The 21,494-nt window shown below is 43.5% G+C and overlaps 1 protein-coding gene across 1 annotated transcript in view; it reads left to right on the top strand.

Moving 5' to 3' along the window:
• Positions 1-21,494, top strand: part of LOC132772761 (tripartite motif-containing protein 54-like) — a 48,943-nt gene that overhangs the window by 6,535 nt on the left and 20,914 nt on the right. The window contains exons 2-4 of the mRNA XM_067468254.1: positions 6,647-6,807; positions 12,117-12,282; positions 14,986-15,081. Coding sequence (XP_067324355.1) covers positions 6,647-6,807; positions 12,117-12,282; positions 14,986-15,081 — 423 coding nt within the window. The remainder of the gene's footprint in view (positions 1-6,646; positions 6,808-12,116; positions 12,283-14,985; positions 15,082-21,494) is intronic.

Genomic DNA, 21,494 nt, shown 5'->3' with positions numbered 1-21,494 from the left:
CTCTCCCATGCTATGCTTACAGTGTCGGACATATTAGATAGATGAGCAACTCAGCTAGGAGATGATTGATCTGGCCATTGATGTAACGCTTGCTGAAGCTGTTGTCCGGACATCTACAGTATTCCCTCACTTATTGCGGGGGTTACATTCCAGGACCACCTGCGATAAGTGAAAAACCGTGATGTAGGGAAGCTATATACTGTATATAAAATCAGAAATGCCCTGCCCGACTTACCGGGCAAGGACCGTTGTGGTGGTGGGTATCCTCCTGCCAGCCATGCTGCTTGCAGGGGGCTTCTTCTTGATGCCACTACATAACACAACAATATAATAACAATTGCCTCCTGTTTAAGGAGCTCCACTGGCTGCCTTTCATCTACCGGAACCAATTCAAGGTGCAGGTTCTTACCTACAAAGCCCTGAACGGTTTGGGACCCGCCTACCTGTGTGACCACATCTCTGTATACGAACCCACATGATCTCTTTGATCATCCGGGGAGGCCCTGCTCTTGATCCCACCAGCATCACAGGTGCGATTGGTGGGGACGAGGGAGAGGGCCTTTTCGGTGGTGGCCCCTCGACTCCGGAACTTACTCCCTAAAGACCTCAGACAGGCTCCAACTTTGGCAGTCTTCAGGAGGAACTTGAAGACGTGGCTGTTCCAGTGTGCCTTCCCGGAATAATGATCCCATAGCACTTTGTCCTCCAAAGCACTTTACATTTTCTAAGTCTGCTCGTATGCCCTTTCACAAACACCAGTATCGCCTTCCATTCATGTCCCAGCATATTTCCAATTTTAACTTTACATTTGGCCTCCCATCTGTTTTTAATTGTGTGTTATTTTATTGATAATGTTGTTTATCTTATTGTCTATGTTTTTTAATTGCTTGTATTGTTGTTGTTTGGGCTCGGCCTCATGTAAGCTGTTCCGAGTCCCTTGGGGAGATGGTAGCGGGGTACAAATAAAGTTAATAAATAAATAAATAAATACATTCCATATCCAATTCCATGTACAAAGTACTATCTAAGTCTGTTGTCCAAAAGCCTGGTCCCAGAACCACGACTTCAATTTCTTCCTAAATGACAGGAGGGATGGAGCCAATCTTACCTCAGTGGGAAGCGAGTTCCAAAGGCGGGGGGACCACAGCCGAGAAGGCCCTGTCTCTCAGCCATGGCTGAGTGCCATGGAATCATGGGCTGTAGTTTCACAAGGTCTTTAGCCTCCTCTGCCAAAAAGGGCTGATGCTTCATCGCTCCCATGATTTCATAGCATGGATTCATGAAATGGGTGTCAAATTGTATTAATTATGCGGTGTAGATTCAACCCTTGAGGGCAGAGAGGATTGCCAGGATGTAGGACGGGGCAGTGTGGGAAGTCTGGAGGTAAATCTGCATGTGGCTCAAGGGCTACAATTTGCCCACCCGGTTCTAAATAAAGACTTACCATCCCACATTAGACACAGGGTGATAGTCATCGTCATTATTATTCAATTAATGGAAAGCAAGGGGAATCCAGTGGGATAGTCCTTAAGGCTGACATCAGTACTATAATTATCATTTTGTTTGGAATTAAGCCAGGTTTCCTTCCCTTCTCTATGGGCCTCCATTCCTCTTATCTCTGCAAAAGCAATTAAATGGTAGGAAAAGAATATCCATTAAAATAGCAGAAGAGGGATTTCCTTCTGTCTTCTTTTTAAAGCATTTGGACCATTCATTTACTACAAAGAGGCAAATAAAATGGTCCCTGAACTTGTTGCAAATGTCATCTTTTGATTTAGCACCTCCCTTTTGCCGGAATGAATCCAAAAGTGGGAGAATAAGATTTACCTTCAAGAAAGAAAAATGGATTGCAAGCATGCCAGAAATAGCAGGAATTGACATGTGTGATAACAGAGAAATTGATAGACACTGTGCTGGTACGGCTGTACCAGGAGCTCCAACTTTATTTTCTTTCTGTAAATCTGCTTGCAGTCATAGGGCAGGCCTCCTGTCCATCATAATTAAGCTTTGGTTCCACCCTTTGTTCAGGGCTCTGGGAGGGAAAGGAGCCATTTTTTGGGCAGTCTCACTTAAGGAAGCTAAACTATAGGACGTAGATCAGCTCGTCCCATAGAAAAGCTTCTTTTCTCAAGAGCATCCAGGGAAAAGGAACATCCGGAGAAACAGAAATTCCAGGATAAAAGGTCCCAAGGCTCTGTCTGAGAGCTCACAGCCTCTCAGCCTCACTGCAATCAGAGGAAAAACAGCCCTGAAGTTTCAAAGAATTCTCTGAGGGAGGACAGCATTGCAGATCCATGGAATTCTAGCTGAAATATCTTCAAGCCTCAGCTGGTAGGTCTACTCGATACCCAGACGCATTTGGAATCGGTAGTAGGACCCACACCGATGAGGCATAGATAGAAAGCAGCCTGGGAGAGGTTAAAAGGGGTTTTTCCTACAGAGAAAGTACAGTTAATTAAAGTCAGGTGCCAGCCCATTGAGGACTAGACGAAGAAAGCCTTGAAGTGTTGTTTGAACCATTGAAGATTTGTTGTTTGTTCCATAATAAAGACTTTGTTGTATCATTAAAGACTCTAAAGACCATCACTTCAGAAAAATCCCTGAGAACCTCTCTTTGAGGCGCCCCTGGCTTCCCGCTGGGCTTAAAGTATACGTCCTATAGAAAAGACAGCTGTTACAGGCCCAGCGTGCGACAGAACAGACACCTTTTCAAATTACTGGAAATCTGTTATAATCTATATAAATAAAAATTGAATATTCGTTTGTGGGATTAACGTAACTCAAAAACATTACAACGCATGTGCAAAACCACATATATAAATGCAAACACACATATATACACATATACGCAGACTGGACCACAGCAACGTGTGGCAGGGGGAGGCTAGTACATATTAAAAAGAAAGAAAATGTGAAATCACTGTAGGTTAGAGAAATGGCAGGGAGAAGGTTTGAGAAAAAGAGACAAAAGAGAGTTCCTGAGGTCTATAAAAGCATGGTTTATTCTTGCTTGGCACCAACCGGATACGGACCCTGCTGGTAGTCCAGGAAACAGGATACTGAACAAAATAATTGCCTTGGTTTATATACCCTTTAAAATAATATGCATGCATCATACAAGCATCACAATGTACATCACAAAATTCCACTTTTACATTGATTCCAATAGCATATTTTAACTTCAACACCTTCAATCTTCCATTAAGCACCTTTATCTAAAAGAGCTGCTCATTAAGAGGACCGCCCCATACCCCGTAGCTCCAGAAGGTCTACCAGGCTACTGATAGCAAGAGCTTCCATCCATCCTGAGATAAGTCCTTCCTGAAAAAGCCTCTTGATATCCAGGCTTATTAATCTATGGTAAGCCTTGCTGGAACCAAAATGGAAGTCTCTTGAAATTTGCCAGAAGCCTGGCAAAAAACCAAAAAATACATTACAACACATGCGCAAAACCACATATATACACAAACGCACATATATTCGCATATACACAAATACACACACACATATACATGTATATACATACACAAAACCATATACACAGACTGGGCCACAGCAACACGTGGCAGGGGACGGCTAGTGATAAATAAATATCAATAGATTCATGAAAACCTGGGAACCACGACAGCACCCCGCGTGGCCAGAACCGAGCACAGCCTCCAAGATGCCAAAGATGGGAAAGCCTATATATTCCTCTATCTATGTATAGATGTCTGTCTTGTCAGTGTATAATGGCATTGAATGTTTGCCGTACATACAATACAATACAAAACTTTATTATGGTCACTGACCAGCACAAGCTTGCCGTATATGTTTTCCATGATCCACTCTATGGGGGTGAGAAGGGTGAAATATTGTTGTTCATTCGTTCAGTCGTCTCCAACTCTCCAGCTCCTTCAAGGTCAGTCCAGTCACTTCAAGGATGCCATCCATCCATCTTGCCCTTGGTCAGCCCCTCTTCCTTTTACCTTCCACTTTCCCCAGCATCATTCCCTTCTCTAGGCTTTGCTGTCTCCTCATGATGTGGCCAAAGTACTTCAACTTTGTCTCTAGTCTCCTTCCCTCCAATGAGCAGTTGGGCTTTATTTCCTGGAGGATGGACTGGTTGGATCTTCTCGCAGTCCAAGGCACTCTCAGCACTTTCCTCCAACACCACAGCTCAAAAGCATCTCTCTTCCTTCTCTCAGCCTTCCCTAAGGTCCAGCTCTCACATCCGTAGGTGACTACAGGGAATACCATGGCTTTGACTAGGCGGATCTTTGTTGCCAGTGTGATGTCTCTACTCTTCACTCTTTTATCGAGACTAGACATTGCTCTCCTCCCAAGAAGGAAGCGTCTTCTGATTTTCTGGCCACAGTCTGCATCTGCAGTAATCTTTGCGCCTAGAAATACAAAGTCTGTCACGGCCTCCACATTTTCTCCCTCTATTTTCCAGTTGTCAATCATTCTTGTTGCCATAATCTTGGTTTTTTTGACGTTTAGCTGCAACCCGGCTTTTGCGCTTTCTTCTTTCACCTTGATTAGAAGGCTCCTCAGCTCCTCCTCGGTTTTGGCCATCAGAGTGGTGTCATCTGCATATCTGAGGTTGTTAATGTTTCTTCCAGCCATTTTCACCCCAGCTTTGCATTCATCAAGCCCCGCACTTCGCATGATGTGTTCTGCATACAAGTTAAAAAGGTTGGGTGAGAATATGCAGCCTTGCTGTACGCCTTGGGTGAAATATAACTACTGTAAATAAATTTTTAAAAGTATAAAATAAATGAGAGATTAGTTTGAAGGGAGTTTTAGGGAGCAAAGTAAAAGTAGGTTTAAAATGGTCTATTATATTATATGAAAAGCGATATATATCACAATATGTAACATGGAACATGTGTAAATAAAAATGTAAAATTTAAACCAAATATATGGGAATATTTGTGTGTCCTTACTAATTTGTAAAAAGTAAATAAGCCACTTCAATATGCTCCTTATTCAGACATCAATTTCTATCTTTCATTTCCAAATTGAAGGACATTTATGTGCAGTTCTTGAAAGGTACATAAACCGAAGCGCATCATGTCTGCAGTTCAGAAAAGGTGGCACTCCAAAGGTCATTGCCAAACCCCTCGAGCCTCTACGGTGGATGCCAAAGGGGATGATGGAGATGATATTTTAACAAGAAAGCAAAGGCCAGAAGCCTAGAGAGTAAACCTAGACGCCCAATCGTGCAGAGGCAGCTGTTAAGGCCTCCCTCTTGAGAGAGACGAGGATGGAAACATTTGCAAATCATCTGTCATCCAGAAACTCCAGGGAAGGAACCCAGGTCGTCCCCAAGAGAAGCAAATCTCTTGCAGAAGTGTCAACTTTCCTTTATTTACTTTATTTTTATCCCACTTTTCTCCCAATATAAGGACTTAAAACAGTCAATGCTCAGCCTATCCCCATCCAAGGGCTTCAGCTGTCCAAAAAGTAATGTGTCAATACCTATAATATTTTGTGAATGGTATTGTTTGTTGATATGTTGTTGTTGATCTTTGCCATCAATGCAAGTTGAACTTATGCCAAGCCTATGAGTGACAGTCTTCCAAGAGCCGTGGTCATCAGGGACTGCTATCATTTTGGATTTAATCACTTATTCAGGTCTTACAAATTCTTAGTAGCTCTGACTTCCTTGGTTGAATCAGTCCACTTTCTCTTTTCCTACTGCCTTCCACTTCATAGAATTTTTCCCCCCATTGAGTCACGTTGTGAGTCTTGATATTTCCATAGGATGACAGCCTCGGTTTAGTAATTTTGCCTTCAAGTAAGTCTTCTGAGATTTTTTCCCCACAACTACAGAAGTAAGTAAACGTGTGCTGGGATTGCTCCCAAAAGTGGTGCAGAGAAAATCCCTTGGAAATCCAGATTAGGTCTCCAACTAGAGAGATGGAACAATCAGAGGTGGCCCTAGGTAATTTTCAATGGTAAGCAAACAGTATTTTGGTGCCCCGCCCGCCCAACCAATTATTGATATATATTTTCTGTTTGTCGTGGGAGTTTTGCGCGCCATATTTGGTTCAATTCCATCATTGGTGGAGTTCAGAATGCTCTTTGATTGTAGGTGAACTATACATCCCAGTAACTACACTTGCCGCACTTGCTCCCTTGCCTGGCCCGCTTTGGGTCCGGAGGCATGCCTGAAGACACGCCTCTGGACCTGAAGTGGGCCAGGCGCGGTGGCTCCGCCCCTTGGCCCACCCGCGGATTGGGGAGAGGAGAGGAGGCGGGTGGAGCGCCGGGGGATCGGGAAAGGGAGCCGTCATGGGGAAGGGATTGAACGCGGAGAACGATTGAGCTCCGGCTCTGCTCGCACACCCGGTGGCCAGGTGGAGCAGGAACGAGAGGGGCTAGGCGAGGTTCAAGGGCCCGGCCCCTTTGGGAAGAGGATTGCCCAGCAGCGAGGCAAGAAAGCCGAAGCTCCCCCCAGACTGCTAGGGCTGTTTTGAGCTGAGGGGGCACTCCTCAAGTGGCTGTTGAGGGGCATTTACAGAGGTGCCTCTGCGCCCCTGGCAAAAAAAAAGTGTTCTGCGACCGCTTACTTCGCGTAATGGACGAGCCGCCCCTGGGAACAATACACTGACATAGCCACTGATCCCATGCATACTATCTATGTTTTTGTGTGTTTCAGTCTCGAGGGACGACCCTGGGATCTGCGGGGAGGTTCCGCTGCCCATCCTGTCGCCACGAAGTTGTCCTGGACAGGCATGGCATTTATGGGCTGCAGAGGAACCTCTTGGTGGAGAACATCATTGATGTTTACAAGCAAGCCTCAGCAAGAGGACCAGAGAGGTGGGTTCTATTCATCTTTATCCGGCATGGGCAAACTTTGGCTCTCCCTCCAGGTGTTTTGGACTTCAACTTCCACAATTCCTAACAGCTGGTAGGCTGTTAGGAATTGTGGAAGTTGAAGTCCAAAACACCTGGAGGGAGAGCCAAAGTTTGCCCACAGACATCTACCCGATGTCAGAGGGGCCACTGCCAGATGGCCATCCAGTCTCTGTTTAAAAGGTTTCCAAGGAAGAAGCTTCCACTGCACTCTGAGGCAGAGAGTTCCACTGTTGAACAGCTCGTATGGTCTCCACAAAACCACATATAGACACATACACATATATATACACACAAAACACATATACACAGACTGAGCCACAGCAACTCGTGTCAGGGAATGGCTAGTGTATGTGTGCGAATATATATATATATATATATATATATATATATATATACACACATACACACACACACACACATATATGAGGCAGAGAGTTCCACTGTTGAACTGCTCATATGTGTGTGCATGTGTGTGTGTGTGTATAGAGAGAGAATGTTGTACCCTGCTTAATGCTATTGTATTAGGTGCGTTTATGTGTTAGCTTCCCAGTGGGGAGAGAGGTGGGATAGAAACAAATGTAATGATGGTGATGATAATGATGATGATGATGATGATGATGATGATGATGATGATGATGAAGGGGTGCTGAACTGGATGGCCTTTGAGGGATTCCTTCTGTAAGTCAATCCATGACACACACACCCCAAGCCTAGATCCCAGTCAAAGCTCTCCTTTTGGAGGTGTCTAAGCAGAGGCCATACAGCCCGAAAAACCTACAACAACCCTATGATTCTATGATGATGATGATGATGATGATGATGATGATGATGATGATGATGATGGAGTATCCTTCTTTGGAGGTCTTTAAGCAGAGGCTGGAGCTCCCGGTGGTGCAATGGGTTAAACCCTTGTGCCAGCAGGACTGTTGACTGAAAGGTTGGTGGTTTGAATCCGGGTACCAGGGTGAGCTCTCATCTGTCAGCTCCAGCTTCTCATGTGGTGACATGAGAGAAGCTTCCCACAGGATGATAACACATCCGGGCAATGTTCCCTGGGCAACACCCTTGCAGATGGTCAGTTCTCTCACACCAGAAGCGACTTGCAGTTTCTCAACGACAGGGAGGTTACAAATAAAATGTATTATTATTATTATTATTATTATTATTATTATTATTATTATTATTCTGTTCATCAACAATCCTCATCAGTTTTTGCAAACTCAGGGCAGTGTGCTCTTTGACAGAATCAATCCTCCTATAATGCAATTTATTTCTATTCCTATAGGCTTCCACTTTATAAGACATCTCATTTTCTCCAGCGTGTCTCGTCATTTCATGATGTTTTCCACAGTACGAGAGTCTCAGTGGTGTCATATTTACACTGATTAATTCCCATCAGATACCAGTTTTATCCAAACCAGAAGCGCACTTCTGGCTATTTCATTTTTGTTGTTGTTTTTCTGGCATCAGGTACTGAAAGTTACCCAATAATTGTACCTAAGCCCAGGCTTGAGAGAGCAACAAGAGCAGATAAATATTGAGAATTATGCGTCGGGTTGCTGTGAGCTTTCGAGGCTGCCTGGTTATGGTCAAGAAGCATTATCCCCTGATGTTTCACCCACATTTATGGCAGGCTTCCTCAGAGGTTGTGAGGTCAGTTATAATGTTGTGTTGTGTTGCAGCATTTAATTCAGGGGGCTTCCAGGTGGATCTGTTCATGTGCATTGAACATAGATCTCCATATTCATTAATATTATTTAACTTATTTATTGCAGTTCTCATATCCCATAAAAGATATCAAATGGAGGAAGGTTTGTCTGAGTAGAGGCAAATCAGAAATACTATAACATCATGTTCCTAAGTATTGTCGAAGGCTTTCATGGCCGGAATCACCGGGTTGTTGTAGGTTTTTTCGGGCTATATGGCCATGGCCTAGAGGCATTCTCTCCTGATGTTTCGCCTGCATCTATGGCAAGCATCCTCAGAGGTAGTGAGGTCTGTTGGAACTAGAAAGAAGGGTTTATGTATCTGTGGAATGATCAGGGTGAGACAAAGCACTCTTTTCTGCTGGAGCTAGGTGTGAATGTTTCAAGTGATCACCCTGATTAGCACCACCACCATGTCAGACTACACAGAGAAGCCATTGAAATACACAAGCATGTGGACAATTTCAACAGAAAGGCGGAAACCATGAAAATGAACAAAATCTGGCTACCAGTATTTAAAAAACTCTAAAATTGCAACAGCACAACAACAGAGAGGAAACAAACAAGGACATCGAATCACCTCTCAACAAAAATTTGATCCAGGCACTGTCAGGCCATTATATGCTAATCAGGGTGATCAGTTGAAACATTCACACCTAGCTCCAGCAGACAAGAGTCCTTTGTCTCACCCTGGTCATTCCACAAATATATAAACCCATCTTCCTAGTTCCAACAGACCTCACTACCTCTGAGGATGCTTGCCATAGATGCAGGCGAAACGTCAGGAGAGAATGCCTCTAGACCATGGCCATATAGCCCGAAAAAACCTACAACAACCCATCATGTTCCTAACGTTTTGGCTGTGAAATATTTCAATTGGCCACCAGAGGTCTCTGTGTACTACAGTCTTTTTAAAAAAAATCACCATCCTCTTCCCTTTAAGATGCATTTCATTCCTCTACTCCAGTGTTTCTCAACCTTCCTAATGCTGTGACCCCTTAATACAGCTCCCCATATTGTGGTGACCCCTAACCATAACATTATTTTTTATTGCTAGCTCATAACTCTAATTCTGCTACTGTTACGAATCGTCATGTAAATATATGATATGTAGGATCTATTTTCGTTCACTGGACCAGATTTAGCACAAATATCCAACACGCCCAAATTTGAATACTGGTGGAGTTTTGGGGTGGGATTGATTTTGTCATTTGGGAGTTGTAGTTGCTGGGATTTATAATTAACCCGCAATCAAAGCATTCTGAACTCCACCAACAATGGCATTGAACCAAATTTCCCACACAGAACTCCCACAACCAAAAGAAAATACTGGAAGGGTTTGGTGGGCATTGACCTTGAGTTTTGGAGTTGTAGTTCACCTACATCCAGAGAGCACGGTGGACTCAAACAATGATAGATATGGACCAAACTTGGCACAAATACTCAATGTGCCCAAATGTGAACACTGGTGGAGTTTGGGGAATATAGACCTTGATATTTGGGAGTTGTAGTTGCTGGGATTTATAGTGCACCTGCAATCAAAGAGCATTCTGAACGCCAGCAACGATGGAATTGAACCAAACTTGGCGCACAGAACTCCCATGACCAACAGAAAATACTGAAAAGGTTTGGTGGGCATTGACCTTGAGTTTTGGAGTTGTAGTTCACCTACATCCAGAGAGCACAGTGGACTCAAAGGATGATAGATATGGACCGAACCTGGCACGAATACTCAATATGCCCAAATGTGAACACTGGTGGAGTTTGGGGAAAATAGACCTTGACATTTGGGAGTTGTAGTTGCTGGGATTTATCGTGTACCTACAACCAAAAAGCGTTCTGAACTCCACCAACGATGGAATTGAACCAGTCTTGGCACACAGAACTCTCACAACCAACAGAAAATATTGGAAGGGTTTGGTGGGCATTGACCTTGAGTTTTGGAGTTGTAGTTCACCTACCTTCATAGAACACTGTGGACTCAAACACTGATGCATTTGGACCAAACTTGGTATGAATAGTAAATATACTCAAATGTGAACACTAGTGGAGTTTGGGGAAAATAGACCTTGATTTTTGGGAGTTGTAGTTGCTGGGATTTATAGTGCACCTACAATCAAAGTGCATTCTGATCTCCACCAACGATGGAATTGAACCAAACTTGACACACAGAACTCCCACAACCAACAGAAAATATTGGAAGGGTTTGGTGGGCATTGACCTTGAGTTTTGGAGTTGTAGTTCACCTACATCCAGAGAGCACTTTGGACTCAAACAATGATGGATCTGGACCAAACTTGGCACGGATACTCAGTATGCCCAAATGTGAACACTGGTGGAGTTTGGGGGAAATAGACCAGAGGTTGTGAGGTATATTAGAAACTAGGCATAGTAGGTTTATATATTTGTGGAAGGGGCCTTGTAGCTTCAAGGCCTGGCTGATTCCTGCTTGGGGGAATCCTTTGTTTCAGAGTGTTGTTCTTTATTTACTGTCCTGATTTTAGAGGTTTTTTTTAAATACTGGTAGCCAGATTTTGTTCATTTTTATGGTTTCCTCCTTTCTGTTGAAATTGTCCAAAAGCTTGTGGATTACAATGGCTTCTCTGTGTAGTCTGGCATGGTGGTTGTGAGAGTCGTTGTTAGTTTCCAATATACCTCACAACCTCTGAGGATGCCTGCCAAAGATGTGGGCAAAACATCAGGAGGGAATGCTTCTGGAACATAGCCATACAGCCTGGAACACTCACAGCAACCCAGAAGCCTTTTCTGTTTAAGGCAAGGTTCAATAGGCTTGCTCCTCCTGACACGAGTGCCACCAGCTACTACTGAAGACATAAATTCAATCCTTCTTTCCAAATTAGTGCTCCTCTTCCTTTTAGCACCAGGACTGTGATGCAGCTGGCTCGGAGTCAACTGCATTAGTGAAGGAAAACATACGTTACAGTCTCAATCAGCCCTGGGTCCAAGGGGTTTGAAGTTGAGAAGCCTCACCAAGTTTCCTCTTTCCTCAATGGCTGTGAATGCCGGAGCAAACCACAACCCCAGTTCAGATGGCCTATGTTTTGAAGACTCAGGATTTTCCTCTGGTGCCAAAAGAACCGGCTTGAAGGCGCTTGGGATCTCCTCAATGTTATCCAGGACGATCTGGACACAAAGCATGCGTCCCAAGGGTAAAAAACCTCAGAACTGGTGCTAAGAGGTAACTTAAATCAGGGTCCTTTAGAATCAAGTCTTTTACTCACGTCCATGTGGTATGAACTCTGATGGCAGAATGAAAAGAAAAAAGGAAGCTCTCCCCTCCTGCAGGAAGAGGTGGAGCCAAACAGTACTGATTGACAGCTACAAGCAATCAATCCATACAACTATACATAAGCAGGGTAAAAAGGGCAGGATTAATCATGATACAACAGTTTAAATCTTACAACTAACAGTTCTATACATAGGTGGCGCCACTTGCGCCGTCACACCATGTATATGTACATTGTAATCTGCCCTGAGTCCCGTGCGGGGTAAGAAGGGTGGAATATAAATACTGTAAATAAAGTTTATGTCCTCTCCTTTTAGACCGTTGTTAAAAAGTGAGCACCCGACCTGCGAAGAGCATGAAGACGAAAAGATCAACATCTACTGTGTGACATGTGCGGTCCCCACATGCTCCCTGTGCAAGGTCTTCGGAGAACACAAGGAGTGCGAAGTGGCTCCCCTCTCGGATATCTACATGAAGCAGAAGGTAGGTGTGCCGTCACGCCTGGGGGCTATAGCTCTTAGTGAAAGAGGCATGGACGTGACATCTTTCCCCAGAGGATTGCTTCTTGCCCTCCTTTAGTAAACTGGAACTCCCAAAAACCCAAAACACTGTAAATAACTCAAAATAAGTTTTATTGTTCACAAAGAGTTATTTCTTTAAAGAAGTGAGCTGGAAGCTTTAGAGGGGTGAAGGAAAATATACGTTACAGTCTCAGTTAGTCCTGGGTCCAAGGAGTTTGAAGCTGAGAAGCCTTTCCAAGTTTCCTTTTTCCTTGATGGCTGTGAATGCTGGAGCAAACCACAAGTTCAAATGGCCAATGTTTGAAGACTCAGGATCTTCCTCTGGTGCCAAAAGAACCGGATTGAAGGCGCTTGAGACTTCCAACGTCATTCAGGTTGGTCTGAACATGAAGCATAAGTCTCAAGGGTAAAAAACCTCAGAATTGGTGCTGAGAGGTAATTTAATCACGGGCTTTTAGAGCCAAGTCTCTTATTCACGTCCATCTGATAGAAACTCCGATGGCAGGATGAAAAAGGGAAGCACTCCCCTCCTCCAGGAAGAGGTGGAGCCAAACAATTGATCTGAGAAAGCAATTCAACTGGTGCAAACAACACTGATTGGCAGCTATAAATAACCAATCAATCCAACTATACATAAGCAGGGTAAAAGGCAGGATTAAGCATGATACAACAGTTTAAATCTTGCAACTAATAGTTCTACACATAGGCGGTGCCACTCGCGCTGATCCTTGTTTGGGTTAGGAGGACCAGGAGGCTCGGGTTCCTTTCGTTTCGAGAAAGGATGGGGAAAGTTTACCTCAAGAGCCATATGGGATCCCAGGTCACATTTTTATGGCCCAGGAGTACCCTGCCATTCATTCATCTATGTCAGGAATTGGCCAATTTTGGCCCTTCAGGTGTTTTGGACATCAACTCCCACAGTTCCTAACAGCTTCGGGCCCTTTCCTTTTCCCCCTCCGCCGCTTAAGCGGCAGAGGGGGAAAAGGAAGGGGCCCGAGGCTCTTAGGAATTGTGAGAGTTGATGTCCAAAACACCCGGAGGGCCAAAATTGGCCGAAGCCTTCCCTAGAAGCTGCCTGACATTTGCAACCAGCCCCATTCTTTTTAAAAGGGAGGTTATGGTTTTCAGCTGGTTCAGGCTAAAGTTCACACCAACTTCCATCAAACAGCCACAACATTCATTAGCAGCCCTCCAGCTCAGAAACCCAATCCCCAAATGTCTCGTTTCCTCTCATTTTTCAACCAAAATAACAATGGGGAAGTCATGCAACATCACTTTTTCTCACAATTTTGGCTCGAATGAGACCGATGAATATGACCAAGACGGTTTTAAACAGTGTATTTTAATGTTGAGATAAATGTTTTTAATGTTTATGTATGCATATAATTGAATGTTTGCCATACGAATGCTGTGCTCTGCCCTGAGTCCCCTTCGGGGCGAGAAGGGCGGAATAGAAATCTATATAAATAAAAAGTAATGTTCGTTTGTGGGATTAACAGAACTCAAAACCACGGGACGAATTGACACCAAATTTGGACACAAGACACCTAACAACCCAATGTATGTCCTTCACTCAAAAATAAATAAATGATTTCGTCATTTGGGAGTTGTAGTTGCTGGGATTTATAGGTCACCTACAATCAAAGAGCATTCTGAACCCCACCAACGTTGGAATTGAACCAAACTTGGCACACAGTTCTCCCATGAGCAACAGAAAATACTGGAAGGGTTTGGTGGGCAGTGTCCTTTGGTTTTGGAATTGTAGTTCACCTTCATCCAAAGATCACTGTGGACTCAGACAATGATGGATCTGGACCAAACTCTACAAGAATACTCAATATGCCCAAATGTGAACACTGGTGGAGTTTGGGGAAAATAGAATCTTGACATTTGGGAGTTGTAGTTGCTGGGATTTATAGGGTGCTTCTGGGGTGAGAGAATCAGCCATCTACAAAATGCTCTGATAAGTTGAAATACTTCTGTTGAAGCTTAGTTACTGACAGCAAGAGCAATAATATATACGCTTGGCTTCCCGTATCCATGGAGTCTGTTTCTACAAATTCAAGCATCAGCCTGAAATATTCCCATACCCCTTACAAACACGAAAAAGCAAACCTTGATTTTGCCATTTTATATAAAGGACTCCATTTGTGCCATTATATATAATGGGACTTAATTAAAGATGGGATAGATGATGATAATGGTGATGGTGATGATGACAATGGCAGCAACAAGATCTCTTAGTGTCCTTTGATGGAAGTTGGTCGTCAACATCAGCTCTAGGTGACAATTTGACAATTTGGACCCTTTTCCTTCTGTCCCATTGCTGCAGAGCATCTAAAGAACTGGGTTGTTGTAGGTTTTTTCGGGCTATATGGCCATGGTCTAGAGGCATTATCTCCTGACGTTTCACCTGCATCTATGGCAAGCATGCTCAGAGGTCGTGAGGTCTGTTGGAAGTAGGAAAAAGGACACTGGAGAATAATGCAAAGACTCTTGAATGACCCTTAGCTTACAGATGGAACCCCAGCTATGCCTATCCCTTGCCTATCCCTTGGAAAATGTCTCAATTTTTTTGAATGGAGGAAAGGACATTGTAATTTCAGAATTGTTGTCAGCATTCTTGGTAGGAAGCCATTCTGACCATTGCAATTCTTTCTTTAAGGCGGAGCTGACGGGTGGAATTGGGAGTCTTGTGGCTGCAAATGACCGGATCCAGGCCTACGTTGGTGACTTGCAAGGCACCTGCAGGAATATTGAGGTAGGGTATTCCTTCTTATTAGTGCTGGCCCTTAGCTTTTGTGCCAGTGAGTTAGTGAATCCATGCCAAGAACTGCCCTTGAACGAACTATCCAGATGATGAACTTATTTGGTGAGGTTATATTTATTTATTTACCATATTTATATACTGCCCCTCTCAGCCCAGAGGCGACTCGGAGCGGTTCACAGATTGGCAACAATTCGATGCCTCAACAATTATAACAGTAAAACAATAATAAAATTCTGTTAAAAACAATAGAATCTATGTTCTGTTGCGCGCTGGGCCTGTAAAAGCTGTACTTCTCTATACGACGTATACTTCAAGCCCAGCCGGAAGCCAGGGGCGCCTCAAAGAGAGGTTCTCAGGGATTTTTCTGAAGTGATGGTCTTTAGAGTCTTTAATGATACAACAAAGTCTTTATTATGGAACAAACAACAAATCTTCAATGGTTCAAACAACACTTCAAGGCTTTCTTAGTCTAGTCCTCAATGGGCTGGTACCTAAATTTGATTAACTGAACCTTCTCTGTAGGAAAAACCCCTTTTAACTTCTCCCAGGCTGTTCACTATCTATGCCTCATCAGTGTGGGTCCTACTACCGATTCCAAATGTGTCTGGGTATCGCGGAGACCTACCAGCAGAGGCTTGAAAATATTTCAGCTGGAGTTCAGTGGATCTGTAATGCTGTCCTCCCTCAGAGAATTCTTTGAGAACTTCAGGGCTGTTTTCCTTCTGTTGCTGTGAGACTGAGAGGCTGTGAGCTCTCAGCCAGAGCCTTGGGACCTTTTCCCTGGAATTTCTGTTTCTGTTTCCCCGGATGTTCTTGGGAAAAGAAGCTTTTCTACGGGATGAGCTGGTCTACGTCCTTATTAGAGACTGCCCAAAAATGGCTCCTTTCCCTCCCAGAGCCCTGAACAAGGGGCGGAACCAAAGCTTAATTATGATGGACAGGAGGCCTGTCCTATGACTGCAAACAGATAACAGAAAGAAAATAAAGTTGGAGCTCCTGGTACAGCCGTACCAGCACAATCTATAGAAATAAAAATGTCATGTTCGTTTGTGGGACTAACATAACTCAAAAATCAGTGGGCGAATTGACACCAGATTTGGACCCAATACACCTATCAAGCCATCACTCATAAAAACACTGAAAAATGCAGCAGAAGAGACTTAAAAAGCCAAAACCTAAAAAATACACTACAATGCATGCATATAGCCACATTGTTTCCCTTGACATTAAGTCTAGTCGCGTCCAACTCGGGGGTGTGGGTGGGTTGTTGGTGCTCACCTCCATTTCTAAGCCCAAGAGCCGGCGTTGTCCGTAGATACCTCCAAAGTCATGTGGCCTGCATGAGTGCATGGAGCACCATTACCTTCCCGCCAGAGAGGTACCTATTGATCTTCTCACATTTGCATGTTTTCGAATTGCTAGGTTGGCAGAAGCTGGGGCTAACAGCGGGAGCTCATGCTGCTCCCTGGATTTGAACCTGCAACCTTTCGGTTAGCAAGTTTACCAGCTCAGTGGTTTAACCCACTGTGCGACTGGGAGCTTCGACATAACCACATGTGTATTTATGCATAAACACATATACACAAATATATGCACACACATATACATATATATACACACACAAAACGCATATACACAAACTGGGCCACCGCATCGCATGGCAGGGGACAGCTGTATGATATACAAATATTAAAACCATACAAAGCCTTAAAACATTATCATAAGTGTCTCCATGTCAATTCATTATTCCATTGCGTTATCAAGTAGTTCTATGATTCCGTATAGCTCTGCCGTATTTGGGAAGGCCTGCCCAAAAAGCTAAGGTTCACCTTTTTTTGAAAAGTCAGGAGGGAGCGAGCCGATCTTATAACTCTAGGCAAGGCATTTCACAGTCAAGGGGCCACCACAGAGAAGGCCCTGTCTTTCGTCCCCGCCAGACGCATCTGCGAAGAAGGCAAGACCGAGAGAAGGGCCTCCCCAGAAGATCTTATGTCCTAGATGGTTCATACGGAGAGATACGTTCAGATAGGTATGTTGGATAAAATACAATATGTTTTGATTGATTGCTTTAAAGTTTGGACTAAAATCCAGAGCAAACTCACTGCTGGTTCTCAGCATCCCTTCCTACAAGAGCAAGGAAACATCACTTGTTGTTTCTTTTAGCCCAACAGCTCTCAGAGTCTGTGTGAGTGGGCTGAGTCATTGCCTCTTGCACAACGACGTCAAGCCATCGAGTTCGAAGAACCAATTACTTGGTGGAGATTAAACCTTCTTTTGGTGGCTTCATTGCATCACTGTGCGCATCATTTTGGTTGTTCTGATACATGCTGACCTGGTTGTGGAGCTCAGAGTGGCAACTGAAGGGCTGTTTTGAAAAACACCAGACCTTTTCTGAATGGTTTCTTCAGCCTGTGACCAGAATGAGTTGAGTTGAGGTGGTCAAGGATGGTGAGGGTGACCGGTCAATGACAAATAGGAAGTGTGTGATCCTTGTCAAGACAATATCAAACCACAGCCACATCCTCCAGCAGGAAATAACTATATATTTAGTCACAGCAAATGTAGTCTAGTGAAATCAGTGGCCGAATTGTTTATGCTAGGGTCAAGGTGACCAGAAAATGGATTGAGTCACTTGAGCTTCCCTATAGCTGTGGCCGTGCCCATATGTCTGTGTCCCTTCTAACCAAATAATGTATCAACTAAACTACTTTTCTTCCATCTGAAACAACAACACCATTCCATATACACACCAACCTTCAAAACCCATGAGCACAATCTTTACTTTCGTCTTCTTTAGATGGATTGAAACCCACTCCCAGTCCCTTACAACATTGTCCAGCAACTCATGGATCCAATATGCCCAAATTTGAATACTGGTGGGGTTGGGTGGGGGAGGGATTTGATTTTATCATTTGGGAGTTGTAGTTGCTGGGATTTATAGTTCACTTACAATCAAAGAGCATTCTGAACTCCACCACCAATGGAACTGGGCCAAACTTGGCACACAGAATTCCCATGACCAACAGAAAATACTGGAAGGGTTTGGTGGGCATTGACTTTGAGTTTTGGAGTTGTAGTTGAAAACTTGGCTCTTTGAGCAAGCAGAATAGATAACATGAAATTATGAATGATGAACATGGAATGGTCAGATGATGCTACTGGAAAATGATTTTAACAAGATGACACTGGTGACTACACGTTTTAATGGTTTTTATATATGTTTTATATTGTTATATTGAGTGTTTTTTTAATTGCACTTTTATGAATGTATGGCACTGAATTGTGCCAATCTGTAACCCGCCTTGAGTCACCATATGGCTGAGAAAGGCAGGCTATAAATGTCGTAAATAAATAAATAATAAATAAATAGTTCACCTACTTCCAGAGAGCACTGTGGACTCAAACAATGATGAATCTGGACCAAACTTTCCATAGAATCATAGAATCAAAGAGTTGGAAGAGACCTCATGGGCCATCCAGTCCAACCCCCTGCCAAGAAACAGGAATATTGCATTCAAATCACCCCTGACAGATGGCCATCCAGCCTCTGCTTAAAAGCCTCCAAAGAAGGAGCCTCCACCACACTCCGGGGCAGAGAGTTCCACTGCTGAACGGCTCTCACAGTCAGGAAGTTCTTCCTCATGTTCAGATGGAATCTCCTCTCTTGTAGTTTGAAGCCATTGTTCCGCGTCCTAGTCTCCAAGGAAGCAGAAAACAAGCTTGCTCCCTCCTCCCTGTGGCTTCCTCTCACATATTTGAATACTCAATATGCCCAAATGTGAACACTGGTGGAGTTCCCAACATTTTTTTGACCTGGGACCACTTTAACCAGGGACCATTCTCCAACATTAGTACCAAAAGGGTTACAAATCAGTTTTTGGACAACTTTTGATGTGGTTTGGTTATTTGGGGTGCTGATTCAGGAAATTGCATTGGATAGACGACATCAGCTCTAGTTTCTCATACAGAATATATGTCAGCCAGTAGTTGCCATCTACTTGCCCACAGAACACCATATTTAATAAGCTTCAGCACTGTAAGATGGTTAGGTTCTTGTGGGTTTTTTCGGGCTATAGAGCCATGTTCTAGAGGCATTTCTCCTGACGTTTCGCCTGCATCTATGGCAAGCATCCTCAGAGGTAGTGAGGTCCTCACTACCTCTGAGGATGGTTGCCATAGATGCAGGCGAAACGTCAGGAGAAATGCCTCTAGAACATGGCTCTATAGCCCGAAAAAACCCACAAGAACCTAGTGATTCCAGCCATGAAAGCCTTCGACAATGTAAGATGGTTGTTGTAGGTTTTTTCGGGCTATATGGCCATGTTCTAGTGGCATTCTCTCCTGACGTTTTGCCTGCATCTATGGCAAGCATCCTCAGATGTTGTGAGATCTGTTGGAACTAGGAAAATAAGAGGGTTTTGTAAGACCAGTCGCTCTCATTGCAACGGTATAGTAACAGTGAGGCCGCGTGCCATATTTTAGTTCTTGTGGACCACTGGTGGTCCATGGACCACAGGTTGGGAACCACTGATCTAGACACTAGACTCCTTTTGATGCAGTCCAAAATCCCACTGGCTTTTTAGCTGCTGTATCACACTGTTGGCTCATGCTCAACTTGTTGTCCACGAAAACTCCAAGATCTTTTTCCACATTAACTCCTCCTCCTCCTCCTCCTCTTCTCCTTCTCCTCTGCCCTTCTCCTCTTCTTCATCCCTCTCTTCTGCATCCTGCACTATCACCAGCTCTAGCCAATCTTTATGTCATTGGGCATTGCTCTGAAAACAGAGCAAGACGTTTCTTCTGTTAATGGCACATTAAACATGTTGTAGAGTTGCAAACTATGGCTTTAGAAACTTTTACATAAAATGCCACATGCCAATATTCACTGTGTGATTCAGGTTGGATTAAATAGGATGCGTTTGTGTGTTTTAAAAGGGCTCTCTAGGCGGGTGGGGAAACCCACCACCACCAGCACTAAGACTTGAGAGAATCTGCCATTTGTGTTGTTTTTCCTTAACTCCTCAACAGATGATAGATAAATGTACGCATTCTGTCAGAAACTAAGCAAATTAAGAAGAACGAAGTTTGTGAAATAGGTGGGTTAGATTGAGTTAACATTTAAAATTGCTGGTGTTAATGGATTTTTCTCAATGCAAAAAAACCCAAACACCCATGCTTTTCCCTTGAGGAAAGAAAAAAATCTGTCATTTTTTACGGCATCATAGAGAGACGGGGGAATACATTCGTGGGAGAAGTGCACAGATAGAATATCTGAAATTCAAAAAGTACAATTTCAAAAGGGAGGTGAACTAATATTTTAATTTATTGGGATTGTTTTAACTAACTGTAGTTAGGGCAAATCACAGTTTTTCCATTTCAGCCATCCCTGGAAGCTATGGTTAGTTCAAAATTGAACCAAGTTGCTTTTGATCTCTTCTTACAAGTCCATAAAAGAGGAGGAGAACTGGAGAGGAATACAACACCTAAGTTCAAACAGAGAGATCAATAGAACAAACATTTTTATTTATGTTTAGAGACAAACATACAACAGATAACACAAAACATACAAATACATGACAGACAAATATCTGTCAAACTTCTACCAATGTAAATAGTGAGAAAATCAAGTCTAAATTTCACACCATTAAATTGTTCATAAAATGACCTCCAACTGAAAGAATAAACCCTTGGATTAAGCAGACTTGTTCCTTATAATGACAACCCATGTGTTGTTTGTCATTGTATCTGATGTTCATGATGGGAATGGGCTGATGTTACTGATGGTGGGCCTGGGTCGGTTGGCAATGGAGATGAGGGTTTGCCTGGGCCTGGCTTAAGCTTAGAGGAGAGGCCCGAGCTGTCTCTGGAAGATTCACAAGGTCACATTCCTGGGAGAGGTCCTTCACAGTCTTTCTCAGAGTAACTATCTAGAGATTATTTGTCAAGTGTAGAAGTTAATGAGAGTCAAGTTAATGAGAATGTAGATAGAAAGTGAGGCTTTTGCAAACAGAGTGCTCAGGCCTCCAGAAGGTCAGTTTGTTTACAGGTCAAGAGAAATAAAAAAACCTTGATCTGGTGGGAAGGTCAAGCGAAATGCTTTTCTTTCGGTTTTGGGATCTGGAAAAGCCTTATACTGAGTCATGGGAAAGAGTTGCCTCAGTTGGGACAACGCTGGAATTTCATACCAGTCTTGCTCTCAAGTGTTCTTAGTTTCATGTACCAAGTTTTTGCCAAGCTCCTGATTTGTGTATTTGATTTTTCATGCAGCCTTGTTTCATGGATTCTTGTGCCTGTTTCATGGACTTATATATTTATTTTATATTATTTATTTATTATTTAAACTTATAGGGTTACAGCCTGTGTTGGATGGGGTCGCACTCCCCCTGAAGACGCAGGTTCGCAGT

The sequence above is a fragment of the Anolis sagrei genome, chromosome 4 (genome assembly GCF_037176765.1).
Source record: "Anolis sagrei isolate rAnoSag1 chromosome 4, rAnoSag1.mat, whole genome shotgun sequence".
Taxonomy (NCBI): domain Eukaryota; kingdom Metazoa; phylum Chordata; class Lepidosauria; order Squamata; family Dactyloidae; genus Anolis; species Anolis sagrei.
Note: the sequence above shows the minus strand (reverse complement) of the source record. Positions and strands in the feature narration are given on the sequence as shown.